The 21604-nt window shown below is 47.6% G+C and overlaps 5 protein-coding genes across 5 annotated transcripts; 3 read left to right on the top strand and 2 right to left on the bottom strand.

The window, feature by feature from the left end:
* Positions 1 to 2288: 2288 nt before the first annotated feature.
* On the top strand, positions 2289 to 5933 carry PADG_03377 (SUMO protease ULP1; the record flags this gene model as incomplete). The annotated part of the gene is made up of 4 exons (XM_010760076.1): positions 2289 to 2936; positions 3043 to 3321; positions 3390 to 3674; positions 3753 to 5933. 4 exons carry the CDS (start codon positions 2289 to 2291, stop codon positions 5931 to 5933), a joined length of 3393 nt encoding a protein of 1130 aa, XP_010758378.1.
* A 937-nt stretch (positions 5934 to 6870) lies between these two features.
* On the bottom strand, positions 6871 to 10845 carry PADG_03376 (cation-transporting P-type ATPase PCA1; the record flags this gene model as incomplete). Its single annotated transcript, XM_010760539.1, has 2 exons — positions 6871 to 10088; positions 10167 to 10845. The coding sequence occupies 2 exons, from the start codon at positions 10843 to 10845 to the stop codon at positions 6871 to 6873; spliced, it is 3897 nt and encodes a 1298-aa protein (XP_010758841.1).
* Positions 10846 to 12559: 1714 nt separating this feature from the next.
* PADG_03375 (uncharacterized protein) lies at positions 12560 to 13972 on the bottom strand (the record flags this gene model as incomplete). The annotated part of the gene is made up of 1 exon (XM_010760538.1): positions 12560 to 13972. One exon carries the CDS (start codon positions 13970 to 13972, stop codon positions 12560 to 12562), a length of 1413 nt encoding a protein of 470 aa, XP_010758840.1.
* Positions 13973 to 15826: 1854 nt separating this feature from the next.
* On the top strand, positions 15827 to 16544 carry PADG_03373 (uncharacterized protein; the record flags this gene model as incomplete). Its single annotated transcript, XM_010760075.1, has 3 exons — positions 15827 to 16176; positions 16239 to 16326; positions 16389 to 16544. The coding sequence occupies 3 exons, from the start codon at positions 15827 to 15829 to the stop codon at positions 16542 to 16544; spliced, it is 594 nt and encodes a 197-aa protein (XP_010758377.1).
* An 800-nt stretch (positions 16545 to 17344) lies between these two features.
* Positions 17345 to 18975, top strand: PADG_03372 (uncharacterized protein; the record flags this gene model as incomplete). Its single annotated transcript, XM_010760537.1, has 2 exons — positions 17345 to 18104; positions 18176 to 18975. The coding sequence occupies 2 exons, from the start codon at positions 17345 to 17347 to the stop codon at positions 18973 to 18975; spliced, it is 1560 nt and encodes a 519-aa protein (XP_010758839.1).
* Between the last annotated feature and the right edge of the window lie 2629 nt (positions 18976 to 21604).

Raw genomic sequence — 21604 nt, 5'->3', positions numbered from 1 at the left:
TTTTTTTTTTTTTGGAATTTTTTGATTTTGGATTTTTTTTTTTTTTTTTTGATTTTTCCCTTTCATGGAATTGATTTGAAATTCTGCGGGACTTTTGCGGACTTGAACGGGTTTGTTTCGCCCAAAGCGCTGCGCTAATCCTAAAACAACCAAGCTCCAGTTAACACGTGATCAGTTGCCAGCCACAAGCTTTAAAGTTGCCCTAAGCCGCTCATCCCCCCCCCCCCGGTTGTTGGGCTGGCTACATACAATTAGAGAGGGAAAATAAAAAGGAAAAGCGACTCTTCCTCCGGGTTACCTTTGCAGATATTCATGGGGATACCAATATCCATTCCAAGGTCGTTGTGTGCTGGCTGCCAGGAACTGGGAAATAAGCATGCGGATTAGCGACGACTTTGGGGATAGGAACGACCTTTTTTCTTTTTCTGTTGTTAACTAACTAGCTAATGGAAGTTTGAGCTTCAAGATCCAAAGATTCGCCCGCTACTCACCGCGTGTGGAGCAAGGCCAAAGTATCCCCGTGCAGCAACGCGGAGTGGTTTGGGTTGGTCTGCTGCTCCGTTCTTCTGCCTCTTCCTTCTGCTTCTCTCTTATTTTCTTTAAAAACTTCCTTGACTTTCTCCAATCGTTCGCTTTAATTTTCTTACTTTTCTACCTCTTCATTGGACTGAACTTACGAAATCCCGCCCTTCCCCCCCCCTCTTCCCACCCGGCTCTTGTTCCGCAAGTAGCTCCTTGTAAAGCAGCTCCTCAAACCTCAAATCCACGGCCCCTCTTTGTGTTAATCAAGCTTAGCTCTTCCTCTCGACCTTTACCGCCACCCCCCTGTACAGAGTTCCGCCCAAAAACAAACTAAAGCTTCCTGTACATGATTGGATCGGAGCAACGACAGCTCTTAGCGCCCGCATCGAACTACGGACGGACGGCGTTTCTTCTATCTTCTTCGACGGTACGGCGCCTGGAGCTCTTACTTTGACCGCTACATCTTCCCGATTCTCTCTCTCTCTCTCTCTCTCTCTCTCTCTTTTACTCTGCCAGGAAATCTCTCTACGGAACATCAGCGCAGATCACGTTGCATTTCCTTTGGTCTAACCAGACAGACAACGTCCGGAGTTAGAGAGTATTCTCTTACTGTACTTCGCTGCTAGTGCTCTATGTGTCTCCATCCTCTCAATCTTCTCTGTCGCTTGTGTCTGCTTGGATCCCAATCCTCTATCAAACCTTAATCTATACCCCCCAAACACTCGTTCGCATGTTCATTCTCTCTTCCTAATGATCTAATTGCCTCTTTGTCCTGTCACGCTTCTACCTCTCTCCTAACCCTTCTTCACTCGACTCTATCCTAATCACTAATTACTTACTTTCGGGTTTGTTTGGTTTTCTATTTGTTGCTCACTCCGGGCGTTGCTGTGGGGCTGGGGTGGTTTTGATCTTGGAGCTGTTCCCCGCGGTCACCCTGAACACCCCCCTATATCCCAAATACCCATTTTCTCTGCATTTCCAGACAACTCGAAAGACGCAGGGTGGGAAATATACACACAGAAACGGCAACGTGTTCAGCGGATCGAGTGCTTAGCAACATCAACATCACAACAAAGTCCCGCTTTGGATGTTAACTCCTTTTCATCCCCCCTCCCAACCTCTACAACACTGCACAATCCACCGCTCAAAAGCTCCATTATCTTCCTCCCACGTTTCTTTCTTTCTCTCTCTTCTGCTTTCCAACTACTCTCCCCTCTCCTACTCTTAATCATCCACCCCAAACCTTTCGTTGTCAACCACGTTCTCTACCCAAGCAAGCCAAAAGTTCCTCCAGTGAAGCGCCAGCCCTTTTCTTCCTTTCTTTTCTTCTTTCTTTTACCAAAAAAAAAAAAAAAAGAAAGAAAGAAAGAAAGAAAGAAAAAAAAAAAAAAAAAAAAAATTCGCGGGTTCCCTTCAGTCTCTGCCTCAACACGCTTTTTGCTCTGCTACAAACACGTCTCACCTTCCTTCGTCTTTTGGCTGGCTGAGCCCCAGCCTTTTTGCCATCCGTAAACAAAAGCGTCGGTCCGTTCATCTTCTCTATCTCTCAAGCTTGAACACTTGCAAGACTCCAGTATTTCTCCTTCCATCGTCGCCATTCATTCTATTTCTCTCTGGCCCCATCGACACGCCTTGTTCTTTCTCGAGCTATCTGATTGGCATATCAGTTTGCTCTATCATCCTTGGACTACATCTACCCGCCTACATTTGGCTACTACCACCCCCACCGCCTTTATTACGAACTCAATTCTTAAGCAGCCGCGAAAATGGGAAAAATATCTGCATTACATCGAAACCTTTTGATTCGAAATATGGAGGGGCATCTCATTCCTCCTGATCCAATGGACTGGGAGCCAACCCCTTCACAAGACCCTCTTCCAGTTCCAACTTCACATCATAACACTTTGTCTCATCAATATAGCACTACTCAAACCCCTATTCGCGTCTCGCAACGCGTCCAAGCCAACTCTAAGACTCCTCAGGTGAACGCAGAGACAGCACCCACCACACCACCTTTGGCCCTGCTACTCTCGCCAAACGGAAATTCACAGCCTTTGAACCTTCAATGTTCTCCAACTCAGCCTCACCGTAAGACCCCCCCAAGCAATGCCCTTTTTAAATTGCAAAAGGCCAGAACTCCTCCTGAGGGTGGGCCACAGGGGTCATCAAATGGCAATCAGAACAAGTCGGGGGGGTATCTCCCAACGCAGGACGGTAATACGGCCGTGAAGTCCGATCGAAGAATAGGCGCTACATGGAGATGCAGCGGCATCTCATCCATCCCATTACCCCAAGTCATCCATCGAACTCTCAATTCCACTCCACGTAAGAGAAATATCGAGGCTGTTGGTGGCTACGAGCAGGGTGGTCGCGGGAATCAACGTGATCTAGAGCTAGAGACGGCTCATGGAAATGTAGGACCTAGATTCAGTCCCCCCTTTTCTTTTTTTCTTTTTCTTTCTTTTTTTTTTTTTTTTTTTCTTTCTTTCGTTGATACTGATCTTTGTTTTTTGTTTACAGTCCCTACCAGAATCACCCGTAGACACGTCAATGACTGACGCGCCTTCTTATGAAGGCTCTTTACTTGGAAGCTCCCCGCTTGCAACGCGCTCAACTGCAGCGTCCCCTTTTGTGGGCCCTCGGCTCGTAATCGAACCAGTTGCAGACAATCCTTTTGCGGCCTCTCAGCGTGCAACTCACCCCGTTGCAGCGTCGCCAGTCGCAGCTTCACCAGTCACAGCGCGCTCAATTTTACCTTCTTCTTCTCAAGCCTCTGGTGCCTCAGTTGCCCAAGTTTATGTAAGCAGTAAGATTTGATGACCCGGCCTTAAAAGCTATAGCTATTCTAACTTGATCATTTTCATCAGGTTCCTGAGGATGCCGTCATCTATCAACCTGAAAATCAACGTACTCCTAAACGTTTCCCTGGCACTTGGCGGCTGGCCCCAGCCACTACCCGTCAGCTGGCTATACCACCAACTGAGCTATTTCACATGAGTGAAGCTGATGCCAGCATTGTTCGAGACCAAATTGCGCTAATGTCGGGTGCCCTGGTTGGGGAACCACGCACATCAGCTCCAGGGATGGTAGTTCCTCTTACCGATGGCACCGTGATACCTCCGAATTTTCCGGAGCACGGCTATGATGATGTCGTTCAACAACAACAGGCAAGTTGTGACCCAACACAACGACTTACGAGTACATATACATACTAACTTCCGCTCCATTAGCTCACATTCCTGCAACACGTTCTACGTCTACCTCCATGGGTGATATATGAGGTTTACTTCCCAACACTCAAAGCTATGCGTTTCGCTTTCGAAACAGTTGGCAACAAAGCAAGTCGAACTTATCGAGAGTTCGTCCAGGCCGCTGTTGAGGTCCAAGGGTGCGTAAAAAGAAGAGCCGTTGAGATTTACGATGGTGTGGTGCCCGAATTTATCCGGCGAAAAATTCGACTGCGGCAGCCACGGCAACCACGGCAACAACAACAACAACAGAGCAGGAGTCGGCGCCACCTATCTGAAAATGAACGCCACCGCCAAAAAGCTCGTAAGTTTGGCATGGGTATTAAGAAGCCAACCCCTCAGCATGCACAGGTCACCATTTACGAATATGAAGATTCCAACCTTTCTCCACGTACCAACCTTCCACCGTCTCAAATGATTAAGTCCTACAGACGCAGTGCCAAAAAGGATGCTGTGGTGAAAGGCTCGAAGATCCAAAAGAAGACACCTACCAGCAAAATCAAATTCCAGTCCAAGTCGACCGCTGGTCCACTTCCTTATGTGCCTCTAGATCGCCGGAACAAAAATCCCGTCCCACGTCCTCTAAGAAAGGGCGTATTCGTACCAGGAGCTTGGCCAAACGCAGTTCCGCGCAACGAAGCTGTCCTACGAGCTTTCCACGAATCTTACCGAAAATACACTTTTGCTGAAACCGGACACCTAGTTGACAAATTGTCTCCTGAGGAGGAAGCAGCGGAATTGGCTAGATGTCAAGCTATGTGTGATCGAGGTGCCCAACGGACCAAATCTGTCAAACTTTCTTCTTCTCCAGAGCCAGAGGAAAAGCTACCACTCCCACCGCTTCCACAACTTCCAGCAGTCCCTGAAGGTTTAACCACACTTGCTCCGTTGACCCCACCTCGACGATCTCTTTCTCTAGGGACTCCAGCTACTTCCCTTGAAGCTATTATTTCTCAGCTCACTTCTCCTCAAGCTATTCCTGCTCATGCGGCAACTCCTCAACCGACTCCTGATCAAACTCAAGCTCAAGTGACTCAAGTTCAAGCGACTCCTCAGCAGGCTCCATCGCCACCACCCGGTGAACCAGTTGCCCAACCAGAAGCCACAGTGTTACAAGAACTTCAGGCAGAGTCAAAGGAGGCCCCACCAACTCCTGATTACGAAGGATATCTGCCCAGCAATGCTCAAGAGGCCGAGGAACGCCCAAACAAAGCTGTCCAATGGCTCACGACAGATTCGCCGATGGGAAGGCCAGTCTCTTCAGTGCGAGCCTATGATCCTTTGTTCCCTATAGTTCCTTCGGTTCAAGCGATTTCAGAGGGCGCAGGTGCAGCTCTAGCGTCCAAAGACAGGGAAACCCTGGCAGACAAGTTGATCCAGCGCAACCAGCTCTCTCCTCGATCCCTAGATGCCCCGTTCGTTAAACACCTGACAGCCGCGTGGGAAACTAAAGTTGACAGTGCGATGGCGCACTCCGATCACAGTAAGCTGGCCTCCACATCACGTGGAGAGCCTATTACTCGGAGGTCGCTTAACACTTGTTACAAGCTACGCACCTGGCTCAATGACGAAGTAATCAACGCATATCTTGCGTTGATCGTCGACCATGCACGTCGGGCTGCAGGGAATTCTGGGAGGCATGACAAGCCCAGGTACCACGCCTTCAGCACGTTTTTTTTCTCTAACCTTCGTGACAAAGGTTATGAGAGCGTGCGGCGCTGGGCGAGTCGTGCCAAGATCGGAGGGGGCGAGTTGTTGCGAGTGGAGACGGTTTTCGTCCCCATCCACGACAGCGAACACTGGACCCTTATGGTCGTAAGACCGGTTGCTCGAACGATCGAGCATTTTGACTCTCTCGGTTCGCCCTCCTTGGCCCACATTGCAACGGTGAAGAAGTGGCTCCGGGGTGAGTTGGGCGAACTCTTCGTGGAAGAAGAGTGGCGGGTGCTGCCCTCCATCTCCCCACAGCAAGATAACGGCAGCGATTGCGGGGTATTCCTCCTGACGACCGCCAAATTGGTGGCGTTAGGCATGCCCCTGAAATATGGGGCTAGGGATATTCCCCAGATCCGTAAAAGGATCGTTGCCGAACTGATAAACGGGGGGTTCGATGGTGATTTCGATCCCAAGCTCGAGATGGATCCAGTTAAGTCGATGCTATAATGGCATTTTCTTTTACCTGGTGATCGTGTCGCTACTCCTTTTTCTATACACAACTCGAGATGGATCCGGGTTGGGTCGATGCTGTATTGGCGTCTTCCCCTCCCTTGTGATCGCCTCGCTGCTGCGGGAAGAACTGGGGATTGACATGGATCCGGTCGGGTCGATGCGGTAATGGAATCTTCCCTTCATGTGATCATCTCGTTGCGTCAAAAAGACAACATCCGTCACCAGTGGAGAGTAGGATTGCTTTTTTCTCTTTTTCTTTCCGAACGCGTGTATAGATGCATGTTTGCTGGCCGTCGCGGTTTTTGCATCCCTTGCCCTTGGTGGGTTGTACGGAGTTTTTTGTATATTGGGGTGTATGTAACGCTGCATTTTGATTTTGAATAAATACCCACTGTTTTCAACGGGGCGTTGGTTTTGTTTATTTCAATTTGCATATTTGGGACCCCGGGTTTTTGTATTTTTTGTATATTTTTCCCTTTGATTCTTCTATTTGTTGCTTAATCTGGTTTATCGTCATGTTCTGTAGAAGTGTGTAGTATTTACTGTACGTCAATGCCACATAATTGGTGAAGGCGTTGGTTTTTCATAGTGGTTTGCCGTCTTTCCATTAGAAGGGGGCAATTCCAAAGTCCGTTCCACGTTGTCATATACATCTGAAAGTTAAGATGGATAATAGCTATGGAAACGAAACGACTGTATTCAAGATGTAGGCTGTCACCTCCTAGCAAGCAACGCACAAACTACAAAATATCTACCACCACCACTTCCGTCATCCTTCAATTCATTAGTTTGGTGGTACAGTACATAAAACCTGCCACCCCAGTCCTTCCAGCAAACGCAAACACAAGACAATGTCAACAGCGGAGAAAACAAATAACGGAAGCTAGAGCAGAAGGAGATTCCCTCTCCTCCTGGCCCCATCCCATCCCACCTATGTCGCCCGCCCACCATACAGCCATGACAATGAGAACCCCAAACTCAAACTAACCACAATCACGGGCACAAGACTCACTATCTCCCCAGCCCCCGCATAGCTCGGCTGGATCCTAAATCCCACAGCCTCAAACGCACCGCCTGCAAACAACACCGCAAACACATTATACGCCACCGCCCACGCGATATTAATCTGAATCCGACGGGTTGCCGAGTGCGAGAGCTCTAGGAAGGATAGCAGCCCGTGCAGGGAGCCAGAGAGAATGCCTACGTCTGCTGCATCTGCGGCGATATCTGTTGCATTTGTCATGCAGATTCCTAGATCGGCTTGGGAGAGCGCCGGGGCGTCGTTGGTGCCGTCCCCGATGAAAAGGACTTTGTTGTTCTGTGATTGCAATCGGGGACGGAGCCAGAAGCGAGATCTGGGCGAAGCGGCGAGTTCGGGCTGCATGGAGGAGGGTGTTTGTAAGTTACGGATATATGCAGCTTTGCTGTCGGGCTGGCAAAGGCTGCGGACGTTATCCATATCGAAGTTCAGCTCTGCAGCAACAGCAGTGACGGCAGATGGGTTGTCTCCTGAGAGGAGATGGGTGGTTATTTTCTTGCTGCGAAGCTTCTGGAGAACACCGACTGCTTCAGGGCGGATGGTACCCGCCAGCCCGTAGACAGCCAAGAGGGCACCGTTTTGTGTCACGCAGAAGGCTGTAAGGGCTTCATTGAGCAATTGTTTGACTTTTGGATGGTTTTCCAATCCCAACCAGGATGGGCTACCACCCTTTATTGTGCCGTTCTCAGTAGCTATTTCAACCCCCTTTCCTACTATTATCGTGGGCTCTAACTCGCCACACACGCTCGCCTGGGTGCCTTTGCTAGCTATATATTGTGCGATTGCCAGAGATACGGGATGGCGATTCCCTTTCGTGAGCATCGCCGCCATCCTGTTGATTTCTTGTCGAGTTTCACTAGATCCTTCGCAGAGAAGAGTTTCACGGATGACAGAGAGCTCTCCGGATGTCAGGGTCCCTGTTTTATCAAAAACGACGTGGGTAATTTGGCGCCCGACTTCAAGAGCTTCCCCAGTCTTAAAAAGAACCCCTTTCTTCGCCGCTACTGTGCTTGAAACAGCGAGGACCATCGGGACAGCTAGTACCAAAGCGCACGGGCAGCTGATAGCAAGGATTGCAATCGCATGTGTAAGGGCATTAATCGATGATTCTGTATCAGTCCAGTCTCTAGCAAATCGGTTGACAAGGACCCAGACGAGAAATGAGATGCATGCCACGACGAGGATGATAGGGGTCAAGAACGAAGCAGCCAGGTCAGCTCTCTCTAGTATTTTTGTTCTCGATGATGCGGCTGTGGAGACAAGACGCTTGACGATGCTGAGAGTATTCTCAGATACGAGTCTTGTAACTCGATAGTTGATCTGGCCGTTGATAATGGTTGACCCGGCATATACAAACGCCTTCGTTGTACGAACGACGGGAACATTCTCCCCGGTGATATGTGCCTCGTCAATCTCCGCGCTTCCGTTAACGATGATCCCATCAGTAACTATATGTTCAGATGCCATTCCCTGAATGATATCTCCGTAGTGAAGGAGGCAGATGTCAATAAATTTAGTTTCTCCGTCTTCTAGATTCGTCGAGGGACAGGAATGGAAACCATGCCTGGGAGATGCTCTTCTGATGACACGCGCGGATTTTGATTGCGATGTACTCAATTTGATAGCGTTTTGAGCCTTCCTTTTAACCCATGTCGCCATTAGTCTGCCTAACAGTATTAGAGTAACCAGCAATGAGCTAGTCTCAAAGATAGGATGGCCCAATACTGTAGTTTCGGTCGAATGACGAACTTCAAAAACAAATGCTACCACAGAATAGATATAAGCGCTTGTAATAGACAATACGACGAGGACATCCATATCTATTTCTTTCTGGTAGATCAAAGATCGAAAAGCATATTGGTAAATCGGAATTGCAAGTAGCTGTACGACTGTTGCTAGAGCGAAGGACCAGGAAATGAATGACATTTGTTTCGGGAAAGGAGAATATCTGGCAACTGGTGCCCACGCAAATACCAGCACCGGGATTGTAAACACAGTAGCTACCAAAGAGCGAACAATCAGCCAGAGCCAGTGTGCATTTTCAGTAGCTTCCGCAACTTCTTCAGAAGAGCTGTTTGGTACTAGTTCCGCGCATGGTTCGGATCCTCCAACATGCACATTTCCCGCTTCAAGAATATCCCTGATACCAACGGTTTGGGGGTTGTAAAACACTTCATAGGTTGCATCACGAAGCAGGGAGATATGGCTTACTCCATCCATCTGCTGAACAACATCCCGTCCCTTCAAGCTGAGATTCTTGATATGTACTCGCTCCCCAACGACAGCATCCCCTGCAAGCCCGGTTCGAAGGATCGTGCATGTGAAACCGGTAACCTTCTTAACTCTAGATATAATTTCTGCTGGGTCACTGACTCTTGAAGGGTCATATGTCATATCCGCACGGTTCAGGATAAAGCTGGTTCGCACTTCACTTATACCGGGGTATGAGTTCAAGGTATTCCGCAGCTTCGATTCGCACCCGCCACAGGTCATCCCAACCACGCCAAGCGAGAGAGCGTGGAGACGGTCGACATTTCCCATCTCAACATCGGATTGCGGAGATCGTTGAGGTGGAGTGGGAATTGTATCGATTTTATCGATTTTATCCTCGGAAAACAACTTGGAGCAGGCAGAGGTAGAATCGCGGAATGGCTCTGCGAGGTTTCGCTTGCGTTCGCGACGAACCATGCAGCAACTTTTATCGCCAGGGAATGGGAAGCGACGAGTACCTCTGCAAAAACATCGTCGGATAATGTTACTGATACTGGAGACGTAGGAGGCTTCAGCAGCTCTGATAGAGGCAGTGACGGTAGAGGACATATTCCCCAGTGCTGCCCCGGTGGCAATATCTGAAGCGTATTCTACGGCCATATTTAAATGTTTGGCGCATGTCATCGCCGTCATTTTCCGGAGAATATGACTGGGACGCCGAGGTGGAAGCTCGGAGCTTCTGGGAAGGGCTGATCCTGGTGAAACCGGAACCATTTTGGGCTCATCCGAAGACTTCTTGCCGGTGCAGCATTCGTCTTCCTCTGGAAAGAAGGCCTGATCCTCTCTATGCTCGCTGTTCACAGAGCACAGATATGAGGCGTACTCAAAGAGACATTCCTCTGATTGTCAATGGCGTTATATTAGCATGTATATACGTATATATAAAAACGACCAGAAGGCAATAGCTTTATATGTACCTGAGCACTCGCAGTCAACGTCTGTTGTACAGCATGTATCCTCTCCGACAATAGACAGGGGATGTTGTTCGATCATGTCTGTATCTTCTGTAGCAATAGGTCCCGGGCAGCACAAGTCCAACCCAGTGTTGTCTGCAGATATCAAGGAAAGTGGACCGGGGGAAAACAGATCTTTGGGCTTGCTAAATGCTCCGTCTTTGCTGCAGCAAGATTGTTCTCTTTTTTTTCCCTTATCGCAGTTGCTATTCGCCTGCTTCTCCTTACAGCCGCTGTCAACCATGTTTCGGTCCATGTCTCTTCCTCTGCTACTGATATCAGTGCCCGTGCTTTCTCCATGGCTTCCGCATACGACGTGAGGGCTTTCTAACATGTCGCATCCCTGTTGGGGTGGACATTGTCCGTCCGCTACCGTTGCTGTTGTTGGTGTCGCTACAGCCTCTCTATCCTTGGATTTTTGATTGCAGCAGGATTGTAGAGCATCCGTCCCTTCGGGTTTTAGATTGCAACATGACTGCTGAGCCTCAGATCGCTTGGTTTCTCGATTGCAACAGCGGTCTCCGGCATCAGGCTGCCCAAGAGAAGAAGACAGCGAGCAACAGCCATCCGCTTGCAAGCTTTCCAAGGAACCTTCATCTCTCAGACCCCCACGACAACGCCCTTTCTGATTGGTAGCAGACATGGCAGTAAACGAAGCAATACCTAAAACTCGCCCAGACAATCAGAAAATCAGACAATCAGACAATCAGACAATCGTGTAAAGCGGGATTAGCAAATTCGGTGAGCTTCGAGACTGGGCTCGACTTTAACCATGTTTATATAGAAGCACCAAAATTGAACCTCTAGTCGAAACCAGCAAATACTTGGGGCTGTGAACTACCTACCTATGTATGACAAAGCTGTAGCAAAATAAAGTTACACGTTCGGCCAACCTTCGGCCGATAGCTGCCTAGAGACGGAAAGACGGGATGATTTAACAGAAGCCCAACACGCGAGTATGTTCGTGGTTTATAGTTAACTTTTCTTTTTCTAATAACCTTTTGAAGAGAACTCGAATGGTTAGAACCGACAATCTTTTGGAGCTAGCTATTTCCGTCCGGGGGTGTGGATTTTTATCAACGGACTCTAGAAAATTCGCCTCTCCGGTTGGATGCCCGAAATTGAGACAAGACTTGGGTTTGCTTTTATGGTATATTTAGGAGGGATGGATTGGACAGAAACAACAACAGGAACCTGTTGTCATCTTTGCTGATCAGGTGGATCAACCTTAATTCATATTACAAGCCGCTGCGCCGTAACAAAAAGTAGAAGCTGCTATTTTGGCATATTTATAATTTTTTATATATCAGAAGATGATTTCATTGTATAAGAGTTTGAATATTTCTTAGCAGTGACACAATAATTTTGATCTTTTGCACTTTCAAATCTTCAATTGCAAGTTTAATTAAGTCTTCATTTTGAATCATGTGAAAGTTGAAGAGTTTGACTTTGCATTGAGTTGGAAAATATCAAAAAGTGTTGAGTGTGGCCAGTCACATTACCTAATAAGCTCTGGCAGCTCACCGCCGCAACCCAACCCGGTCAAATAATACAGAGCAAGACGTGGTTTATAAAGAAGCAAATAAAAAATATTTGCTTAGGCTATTAAATATCGTCAAGGCTTTCTGTGTCTAATAAGGGCAATCTGATAATTGTTGGATAGGGAGGTTGCGCTATGTACCTATATTTGTCTTGCATTCCCCTGGTTATTAAAATCCACGGTAACTACTATCGCGACTCGTGAAAAACCTTTTATTTGCTATGTCGCTATCACGTCAAATTACTAAACCAAAAGATGTGAAAACAGAGTTTCACTCTTCAATTCTCACAGGGCCCTCTGTTTGCTTCCAATTTTTACTTCCATTTTTACTTCCAATCGAGGAGAAGAGATGGTAAAGTGAGAAGCAACAGCGTACGGCATATTGCGTAGAGTTTACACAACCAGGGATATCGCAGTGAGGACCAGTTTTCCATTTGCAGGGCGAAGGGGAATAGAATCCGCAATATATAGCCTTTTATCTTGTCTTGCGGGGGAACGGAGAAAACAGCACTCCATATAAGAATATACCAGAGAGGGCAAAAATTATCCATAAATTCATGGAAAAGAAAAATGATGAGGACACAAAGGGCAACTCTGAACGCCGCCTCCTTGGTATGCAAGAGAGAACTGCGGTGACCAAAAGCACGGAAACGGGAAGAAAGAAGAACTTGATATACAGAACAACAGTCCAAGAGTAAACTATCTTTTCTAGCGTAGAGATATGTTTTTCTGCTCGATTAAGTAGAAAAGGAAAAAAAAAAAAAAAAAAAAAAAAACACCCTGAGCACAACCGTCGTCAATTTTCCAAAGGCGCGTTTCAATGCGGCTGCGAATAGTCCCACAGAATTTCTGGTTTCCCGACGGTTTCCACATCGTCAATTCGACATCCGACCAGACAATGCAGATGTTTCTCGTCGCCATAATCGCTCTCCTCGGAGTCATCTTTGAAGTCCTCCTTTTTCAAGCCATGTTTCTTTGGCTTTTCCCAATGATGCATCGATTTCGCCATGATGCTCTCATCTAATATTGGCCTAGGATGGTTACGCCCAGAAGATCTAACATGCCCCATAAAACGCGTTCGATTAAGTTCGGGTAGCTCATCAGTGTTCGAAGTGTTGTAAGCAACCTCGATCCACTCAATGCCCATCAGCACTGTAGAGCCAATCGTCATATTGCCCGACCATTCGCCTCCATCACTCCACAGATTCAGAGCAAGCATGCTGGGTTTATCAGGAACATGATAATCCTTCTCGTCTTGAAGATCATTATTGAGATACCAACGCGACATATTCGGAAACCAATCGAGGCGGTGGGTTGCCCAGGTTGTCCAGGGAATGGGAAGTTGAGCTATCGTGCTCGCCCCTGGTATCTCCAGGTCCGTTATCGGATCCCAATCTGGTTGGTTGGCATAGCGGACTTGTGTTGAAGGGTCAGAGGTTAATATTTCAATATCCGACTCAACCGTTCTGGAGTAATACGTGAAAATACCGGCTACCGCTCCCTTAGGTGGTGGTCGCAGGCGGAAATTAACTGGAAATATTTTTGAACGATTACGGTCACTGGATGGGATTGTGTCTTTATCGACACCAAGATCGTCTTCATCTTCGTCCCTGTCCCCATCCCAATCCCCATCTCCATCCCCATCCTCATCGTCATCCACATCCTCAAGCCGTCCATGTCGCCCAGCATGAAGGCGCAGTCGAACCCTGAGCGAACAACGAAAAATGTTGTAGATGTATGTTTCAATCTCTGCCGTTGAGGTATGGTTTTCTAGTCTCTGAGTTCGAAGAGCTAAGTAGGTCGAGTCGGTCGACTTGTTCGTGGTATCTTCAAGGACGAAAACATTTTCATAGTAGTTCCGAATAGGGATTGGGTACAGCAATGACCCATCTCTATTCCAGTCCTGGATCTCCCAGTCGTCGAGAAAGCCTGTCTCTTCAAGGTGTATGCGAGATTCCTTGTTCGAGTTGGAGGGTATGTTCTGGACCGGCTTCGGCGATTTGGAGTTTGCCGACCAGGTTTTCTCCGGGGAGACTGATCGGAAGTCGTAAAACCTGTAGTTCTGGAAATACCCCGGCTCGGGCCCTGAAACCACATAGCATTCACATCTGTCTAGGGGATTGTCTGAGTAATCGCTTTCGTCTCTAGTGGACTTTCCAGAAGCTCCTCCCCTAGCCGCGGCCCCAAGGCATACGAACGCAAAAAGTGCAAAACAAGAAAGATATTTCATACTGAAGCGCAAAAAAAAGTGATATCAATAAGCATGATATAATAAAGCTGAAAGAATGGGGGCTTTTAGGAGCCCGTGTCGGCACCACCAACAAATGCAAACGTTAGAAGACGAGGTCTCCGCCATAGCAAGTTTCTTCTACTGAAGAAACGGGGCTGCTCCAACAGCGTCCCGGGGGCAGGAGCGGTGCTTGTAAGGTACGGAGGGTGTTGGGAAGTTGAGGAAAGCACCGGACATCAGACAAGCAATAGCAACACGCGGAGAGAGAATCCTCTCTCATTCTGCACATCTCCCCGGATTTCCTTTATGGCCCTCGCAATGGATCAGCTCAACTGGGCTGGTCGAGCAGTGGGAGGAAAGGGGGGGCTAGTTACCACTCCAAATTATCACATCCGGGAACAGAACAATACCACGGTAGTTCCGCATCTGGAGCATCAGTAATACAGCTTCCTGGCTGTATGGAGAGCTCAATCATCATATCATCATCTCCATCTCCTCCACGTCCATGAACGGTATGGTATATTCACGTACGGTCATTTCATCATTCAACTGTTGTTCCGCTGTGAAACGGGATCCATCCAAACAGGATCATTCAAAACCATCAAGTCCAGTCTCATAAGTCGAGACATACCAGGTGTCGACGACGTGAATATGGATGTATGTTTGACGATGGCTGGCTTCTGAGATCATGTCCAACCAGTCGGAACCCCAGGTCGAAAGAAATGGTGACCCCCTTACCTGGAGTTGCGCGGGTGGTGATATATAAGTGTAAGAGAGAATATCGAGCTATCCATCTGCTTCTTTGATGTTGAAGGAGTTCAGTAATCTCAATGCTAATAATAGCTGAAGAGGTGTGTATCTATGGATGTCATGAAAAGTTACGTGGGTGGTGTTTTGCTCAATCCCGTCCGCAAGCCCACAACCAGGTTCGAGTTTGAGCAAAGTCTAGTGGCCAAAGTAACCAGTCTATTCCATTAATAATCATGGATTGATTTCCCAAGAGACTTCCCCAGGGAGGACAAATCAGGTACTTCGTTAAGTGTTGCGTAGAGAGAATACGATGGCGGCGCATCGGGCAAATTGACTTTTGGAAGCCCCTTTTTGTCCTTGAAGTCACGGGATGTGAACTCGAACGCGCTCTGGCGGAACATCGATATCCCGAGTGCTGCCTAACCCAACAACAAATCTCGGACAATCTGTTTTAGGCTAAGCTTCCACCCTTGAAGTTCCTAATTCTATGCCGTTCTTTTTTGTTTTGTCTCTGAACAACTATCTTCTACCCCGTATTTATCATTATTTATACAAAGGGATTGCTGGTACATCCTTGGGGTTCTGGCGTTGTGACCGAGTAGACTCCCAGAGAATCAAAAAGAAACCACATATGTTGCTCACAGGGCGCATCGTCATCTTTATCAGTTAGCCCATCTCTGCGCAGGTGCCAACTCTGACCTATTGTTATATACCTCTTCCAGAGCTTACCCTGGCCAACCCCTGCTTCAGTAGCTATTATGAAGTTGTTTTCAATTAGTTCCTTTCTCTATTACAGAGGATGGTGTTGTGTGCTCCGAGCGACCGTGTCGTTCTCTGCTTTTTTCTATGACCCACACCAGTACAGCTATTGTTTCTCTCTCAGCCATATCAGCTGGAAAATCTGCACACACATTCCTATGACTTTTCAAAAGGCAGGATCTGCCGATGTTGGGACATTTCTTGATATCCTGATGCCAATCTTATTTGATATCAAGTTGACCCACGTCTGCCGTGCTTCTCCCGTTTGTGGTTGTCGCTTTGACATTTGCAAAGGGGTTTATGGTAGGCTTCTCACTCATGGGACATATGTGTATTATTCCTCCAATGCCTTTAGACCTGGCAGTGTCGACCTGTCTCGACAATTTGCCTTTTGCCAGCGGCGTGGCGAACCTTTTAACGGATATATTGTCCGTGACAATATCCCTTGCCATGCTCAGGGACCTTCTGCCGCTGACTTCTGATTCTCAAATCGAGCAGCATAATATGATCTCGACCATCCTTGAAGTCCAAATGCAATCTTCGGTGCCTGCTTCTGGTTCCTGTACCGGCCAGACGCAGTTGGAGACGTTAACGCGCGTTCAAGCTGGAGCCAACCAGACCACAATCCTGAAATTCCCCTTTCTCTCACCTGGCCAATATGGGCTTTCCAAGGCTGGGAAGCGAGCTGCGATTTTGTTAGAAAGGACCATTCTGTTTGGCTCGCGGTCCCTCAGCCTGGGCCACTAACGTGATGCAGTGTCGGGTCCAACAGCAACTCGTGGACGGTGCCAAAAGTCTCCCTGGCCCAACACAACCCAGGCTCCTCCTCGGTTCAACCGGGCTCAGTAACGTGATCAGTGTATAGATCTATCTCTGCTGTCACGTGTACCCTGAACTTATGATCCAGGGAGACAAGAATCGTGTCATGACGCTAAGGCAGGCTGAAGCGGTCAGATACATTTTGTTGGACTCTGGGCTGACGCCCATTTGCTCGCAGGATGAGGCGGTGGGCGTCAATCTATGCCCTTATCGAGCTAGGCCGGTGCAAGACTCCAGTCCATGAAATTTGCTAGACTGAATTGGTTGGACGATAGGATTCCGGACCACAGCAAAGAAAAATAAAAAGGCCCCGGTACGGTTTGCTGCGTTAGCGCTGCGGGCTTGGAATTTTGCTTAGCGCAATACTGCGTAACAAGCATGCTGTGGTCGCCGGTCGTCCTTCTCTCCTCCCTCTCAGTCAGCCTGCTTCAGCACAAGAAGCCTCCCCATACTTTCCATATATCTTCGCCTGTTCAAAGATATTTCTTTGGCCTTTATTTCACATCGGCTTTTTTATAGCTTTATTGCTTGAATCAAGAAGCTATATCGTTCTTCTCCTAAAACTTCTCGCCGACTTGTTCCGCTTTGATGTGTGGCTGTTGGCATCATCTGAGACTGGGCAATACCACTAGCGGTATTCAATATATTTCGTGTGAGACTTAAAATGCGCCTTCTCCCTTGGCATCAGCCGATGCTTCTGCTTTGAGTATAGCGGTTTCACGGTTGCATCAAGATTGTTCAGGTTGGGCCCTCATTCCATTGAGGAGGCCGGATGATGGCTCTGTGTCCAACTTTTGCCCCCCCCCCCAAGAGCCAAAAATTCCCACATTTGCTGCCCCTTTGGCGCTGTCATCCCCTTTGTCTTCTCCTCACCTCCTTGTTCTCAACTCTTCTGCCACCCAATTCCCGCCAAATTCCCTCATTCCCAAACCAAAGTTCATGTTAATATCAAAGAAAAATATCTACAGTCAGAATGTTTCCAGTCATATGAGCACTTTTCTTGTCTTTGTTTCTTCTCTCTTCCTCTTTCCCCTCCTTTTCATCATGTCCACGGTTGAAAGGAGCCTCCACAGGGCTTCCAGTATGACGACCAGTCCAAGATTGTCCACGAAACGAGAATCGACACCTCCAACCGTCTCTGATCCAGCACTCCTCATTATCCATGACCGTTTACATCAGCTTGATGCTAAAGTAATCGATCTGCGGACTTCAATACTGACCCAAGATGAATACGTCAACCGACGAAACCGGGAAGATGAGTACATTCGAAGAGAATTTGACGGGCAACGCCAGACCTGCAGCCGAATCGAACTAAACGTAGGAAGGATGAAGGGCGATGTGTCCCAGTTGAAGGATGGCCTAACGAAGTTGAAGTCTGAGATGATACAGCTGAGGACTCACCTCTCAGAGCTAAGTTCGAAGGAAGACTTTCTTCAGAGTGACATCAGCCAGCTGCAAAGCGATGTCAACCAGCTCCAGATCGATGTCCAGAAACTTCATACCGACGTTTGTGCTACACGAACAGACCTCAGTCAGATTCAGACTATCGTGAGCCAACTTCACATTGATTTGATGACACTCCAAAGGGAGTCGTCTCAGAACTTCGGAGCTGTCTTCTCTCGTTTCTCAGCAATGGAATCGCGTATGAAGTACATGGAACGTACACGATTCAACTCTCTAGCCCAGACTGCATATGCACCCATAACCCCGGTCCCTTTTGTCGAAGAAAACGGAGCTGTTCGTTGGCCAGAGTACTTCCCCCGGACTGTTTGGAAATTCTGGTGTTTGAAGAAGCGAAACCGAAGTAAGTGGATAAAAGTTTAACGGCATCTCGTTAGATGGCATGAGACCATAATAACCCTGAAAACCCCCTAGTTCATCGCCTTGTCGAGCTTGCAGAGTTTTACGAATTGGAAGGCTACCAGTATTGGGGCCGTATGCCGCATGCACACGATTCAACTTTCTCCACAGATGGTGATATGAGTGACTCCAGTGACTCGAGTGATTTACCCTCAGACCTCACCCGTGCAGAAGCATCTCGCCAGTACCCGGAAGCTTGCCATCAAGCTCTTGCGGCCACTTTGGGCCTTGTATACTACAAGATCAGAAATGAAGTTGGCGAAGGTCCGTTTAGTCACGTCGTTCCAACTGCCCATAAGCGTATGCTGGATGAAGTAGTATCCGTCAATTCTTCATCGAAGTCGAAACCATCTAAGATTTCTCGTCGCTCCAACGAAACCTCACCGACATACTTGCACCGTAACCACATAGGACTAACGCTCGACACCAAATCCATTGTTTCAGAACATCTGGATAAACTGGGTTGGAATGTCCATGCGTCTCAAATGTCCGATGACACGATGAGTAAACTGAAGGGGATCGTATCAGATGAGGTCAATTCTATCCTGTTACATGCATTGGAGAGGGGTCGGATTCAACTAAAACCCAATCTTTTGGAACGTCCGCGGCAATCCCCAACAGACTCCTCTAAGCTTAGCATACGGGCCAAGCCCAACTTCGATGAATACCCTACCACCCACGATGATGACGTGGTTACTGTTGAGAATACTGTTCCAACAGAGATCATTTCTCCTCGGTCATCTGGCGAGGATGGACCGTGGATTCCAGGGCGTATGTCGGAGACACCAAGTCCATCGGCAATCTCCATGGAGTGATGCAGATTGCCGATGGACTAGGGGATTCCGTCATAGGTCCTGGAATCCGTGATCGATAACCCCCGGCTGTGGAATAAATTCTCCTCTTTGTTATGTTATTTTCACAGTTGGGACTTTGATGGGTGGCTAATTGATCTCGTATAGCAGCAGTATTGGCCAGCGCCGCGTGCTATTATAAGTCCGCTACCGACCAATATATACTTGCTGCTATGATCAGTGCAAGCCTCTTCCTTGTAGCCTGCTCTCCTGTCGTTTCGATGTCGAATCGACAGGTGCTTTAGCGACGAGGATAGACGTCCATTATCATTGTGTCTCGGGGTGTTCTATCTCCCGAGATGGGAGAGCTCGAAAGGAGTTGATATTTCAACGACCTCCTCGAATTCTAGCAGTGCCTAAACCGTTCCCGTGTTGGGGATGGATGGCAGGTCGAAACACCTGGTCAGTAGATCGGCGGTGCCTTGGAGCTTGCCAACTCCGTGGCATACATTTTATAGACCTGGAAGAACTACCCACGTCCTCCGCTCTCCTGTCTTTTAATCTCTAGTTACTTTGAGCGATTCATTTCACTGGCGCTCTTGGGTTATCATTTTGAAGCATTTTCACGGCGCGCGCTTGCTTCTCCGCTTGGGAACGCACATTTCGAATCTCCCTGATGTCTTCCCCTACTTTGAATTCTCATACCTCTTTGCATTAGTTGGTGTTCTATTTTTCTCGTTCCCACATTATTAGTAGATAGTTTCCCTTGTATATAACATCAATGAATTACCGTCCATTTGGACCTTGAAGTTTGAAAATAAATGTGCACAGTTTAACATGCTGCCCTTTGGTGTGGAGAAATACCCCTTTAACTTTACCCCTATTCTACTACACGCTTACACATGACTTCAAACCTTAATCCCTCCTCCTTTTCGCTTTCTGCCTAAAACCATCTCATACAGCATTGACTCCTATCCCCAACTGCATTTGCCTGACAACTAACGTCAAGCAACAAAGACCAGTACCACACAGCAGGAAGACGAAGCTGGAACGGACAAAAATAACAGTCTGGGATCACTGCGACAACTCAAAGGACCTGAAGCTCTGATCCTGGCATCTTCGAATGACACAGGCAGCAGAACCTCTTGTCAGTCCAGCTCGCGCATCATGCCATCATAGTTGATGATAGACAAATTTCAAGCTCAGAAAACCGCAAAGTGAATCTTTATGTCTTAATAAAAATTTCCTTCGGATGAAATCTATTGGTCTAAACTGATTACCTTGGTTCAATGGTTGCCAGGAGGATGCATGCCAGCCATTACGGAGATCTCAGGCACAACACCCATCACTAGGTTTCTCATGGCCCAACGACCCTGTCAAGGAAGAAAGAAGGTTGATTTTGTTCCGTCGGCAGCAAAATGAACTATGGATTTCTGCGCTTGTCGCTTGTCGCTTGTCGCTTGCTCGTCTCGGTGATCTTGATTGTTTCAATCTGCATTAATTTCCAATGAACTATCCGCAACTACCGTACACGTGTGGGATCTACCAAAACGAGTCTTGCATTTTCCAGATTTCGAAGGATACCACTCGGGAATGATCTGTCCGGCGGCACTACGGCGCATCCCATCTAGTTTCCTTCCTTCAGCAGGCGTGTACCTCGCGATCTCATCAGTGCTTCACCTGCGTACTTGACGACTGCCTTTCGGAAAAGGAGGAGTTGGATTGCAGAGCTTAGCAGGGTAATTTATTTGGAGTCAATTTGTCGGAGTGGTTACCTATTTTTCAAGTGGAGAAGAGTAGTAGCTCTATTAAATAACAAGCAAAATGAAATGTCTTCCAAATTTTATTTTGGATGACGTTCTGGATCTTACAACTTGAAGTTATTTTCTAGGGTGAAAAGTTGTTGTGTGTCCTCTGTTACTTCTAGGCCCCTCCCAACCGGTAAAATAAGAATACATTGATGAGTTCTTTCGTTTGCTGGGAGTACTGGAACAACATGACTCTGCCCTTTCAAATACACCCAGATACAAACCTTTCGCAATGCTCATTATCCCCGAAAAAAGAGTCGCCGCTAATGGATACCTCTGCATACATGAACGCAGGTTCAAAAATGCACTACAGACATATACATATATGCGGTTTTAAACGCATCCCAACATAACCCGGGATATATTGTTGATCTCTAATTTTCCTCCTGGGAACTCTTTCGCTTTACTGGGATTATCGGTCAGTCTGGAAATCCCAGAATCTTCTCCCTAGCAACTGCTTACACACAAAAATCGGGGTCCTTTTCCAAGTTCAGACAGACCAAATCGGATCATCCAACCCCACAGTCCACGCTGAAGGCAATTCGACAACGCCAATCCTACAGCTAAATTAACAACCTGACGGTTTGCTGGCCTTTCAGCCGGTTGGCAATGTCGCTCGCGTACCTAGGTGTTCCCCATACAATATAGCAACCATCCCGCAGAACGTCAACAGACAGAGCCCTGTGGAATCCCGTACAGTGTGGGGAGACAAAGTGTTAACGCATAGCTAAGCACTTTGATCAAATTAGCCCCTGTATTTCACAGTTTTCTTTGCAAGACTTTGGATCAACGGAACCGATGTGAATACTTTCGGTTCTCTATTATTGCCTTGGATTTTCTTCCCC

Source organism: Paracoccidioides brasiliensis, assembly GCF_000150735.1.
Source record: "Paracoccidioides brasiliensis Pb18 unplaced genomic scaffold supercont2.3, whole genome shotgun sequence".
Taxonomy (NCBI): Eukaryota; Fungi; Ascomycota; class Eurotiomycetes; order Onygenales; family Ajellomycetaceae; genus Paracoccidioides; species Paracoccidioides brasiliensis.
The sequence above is the reverse complement of the archived record's forward strand: the minus strand, read 5'-3'. Positions and strand labels throughout refer to the sequence as shown.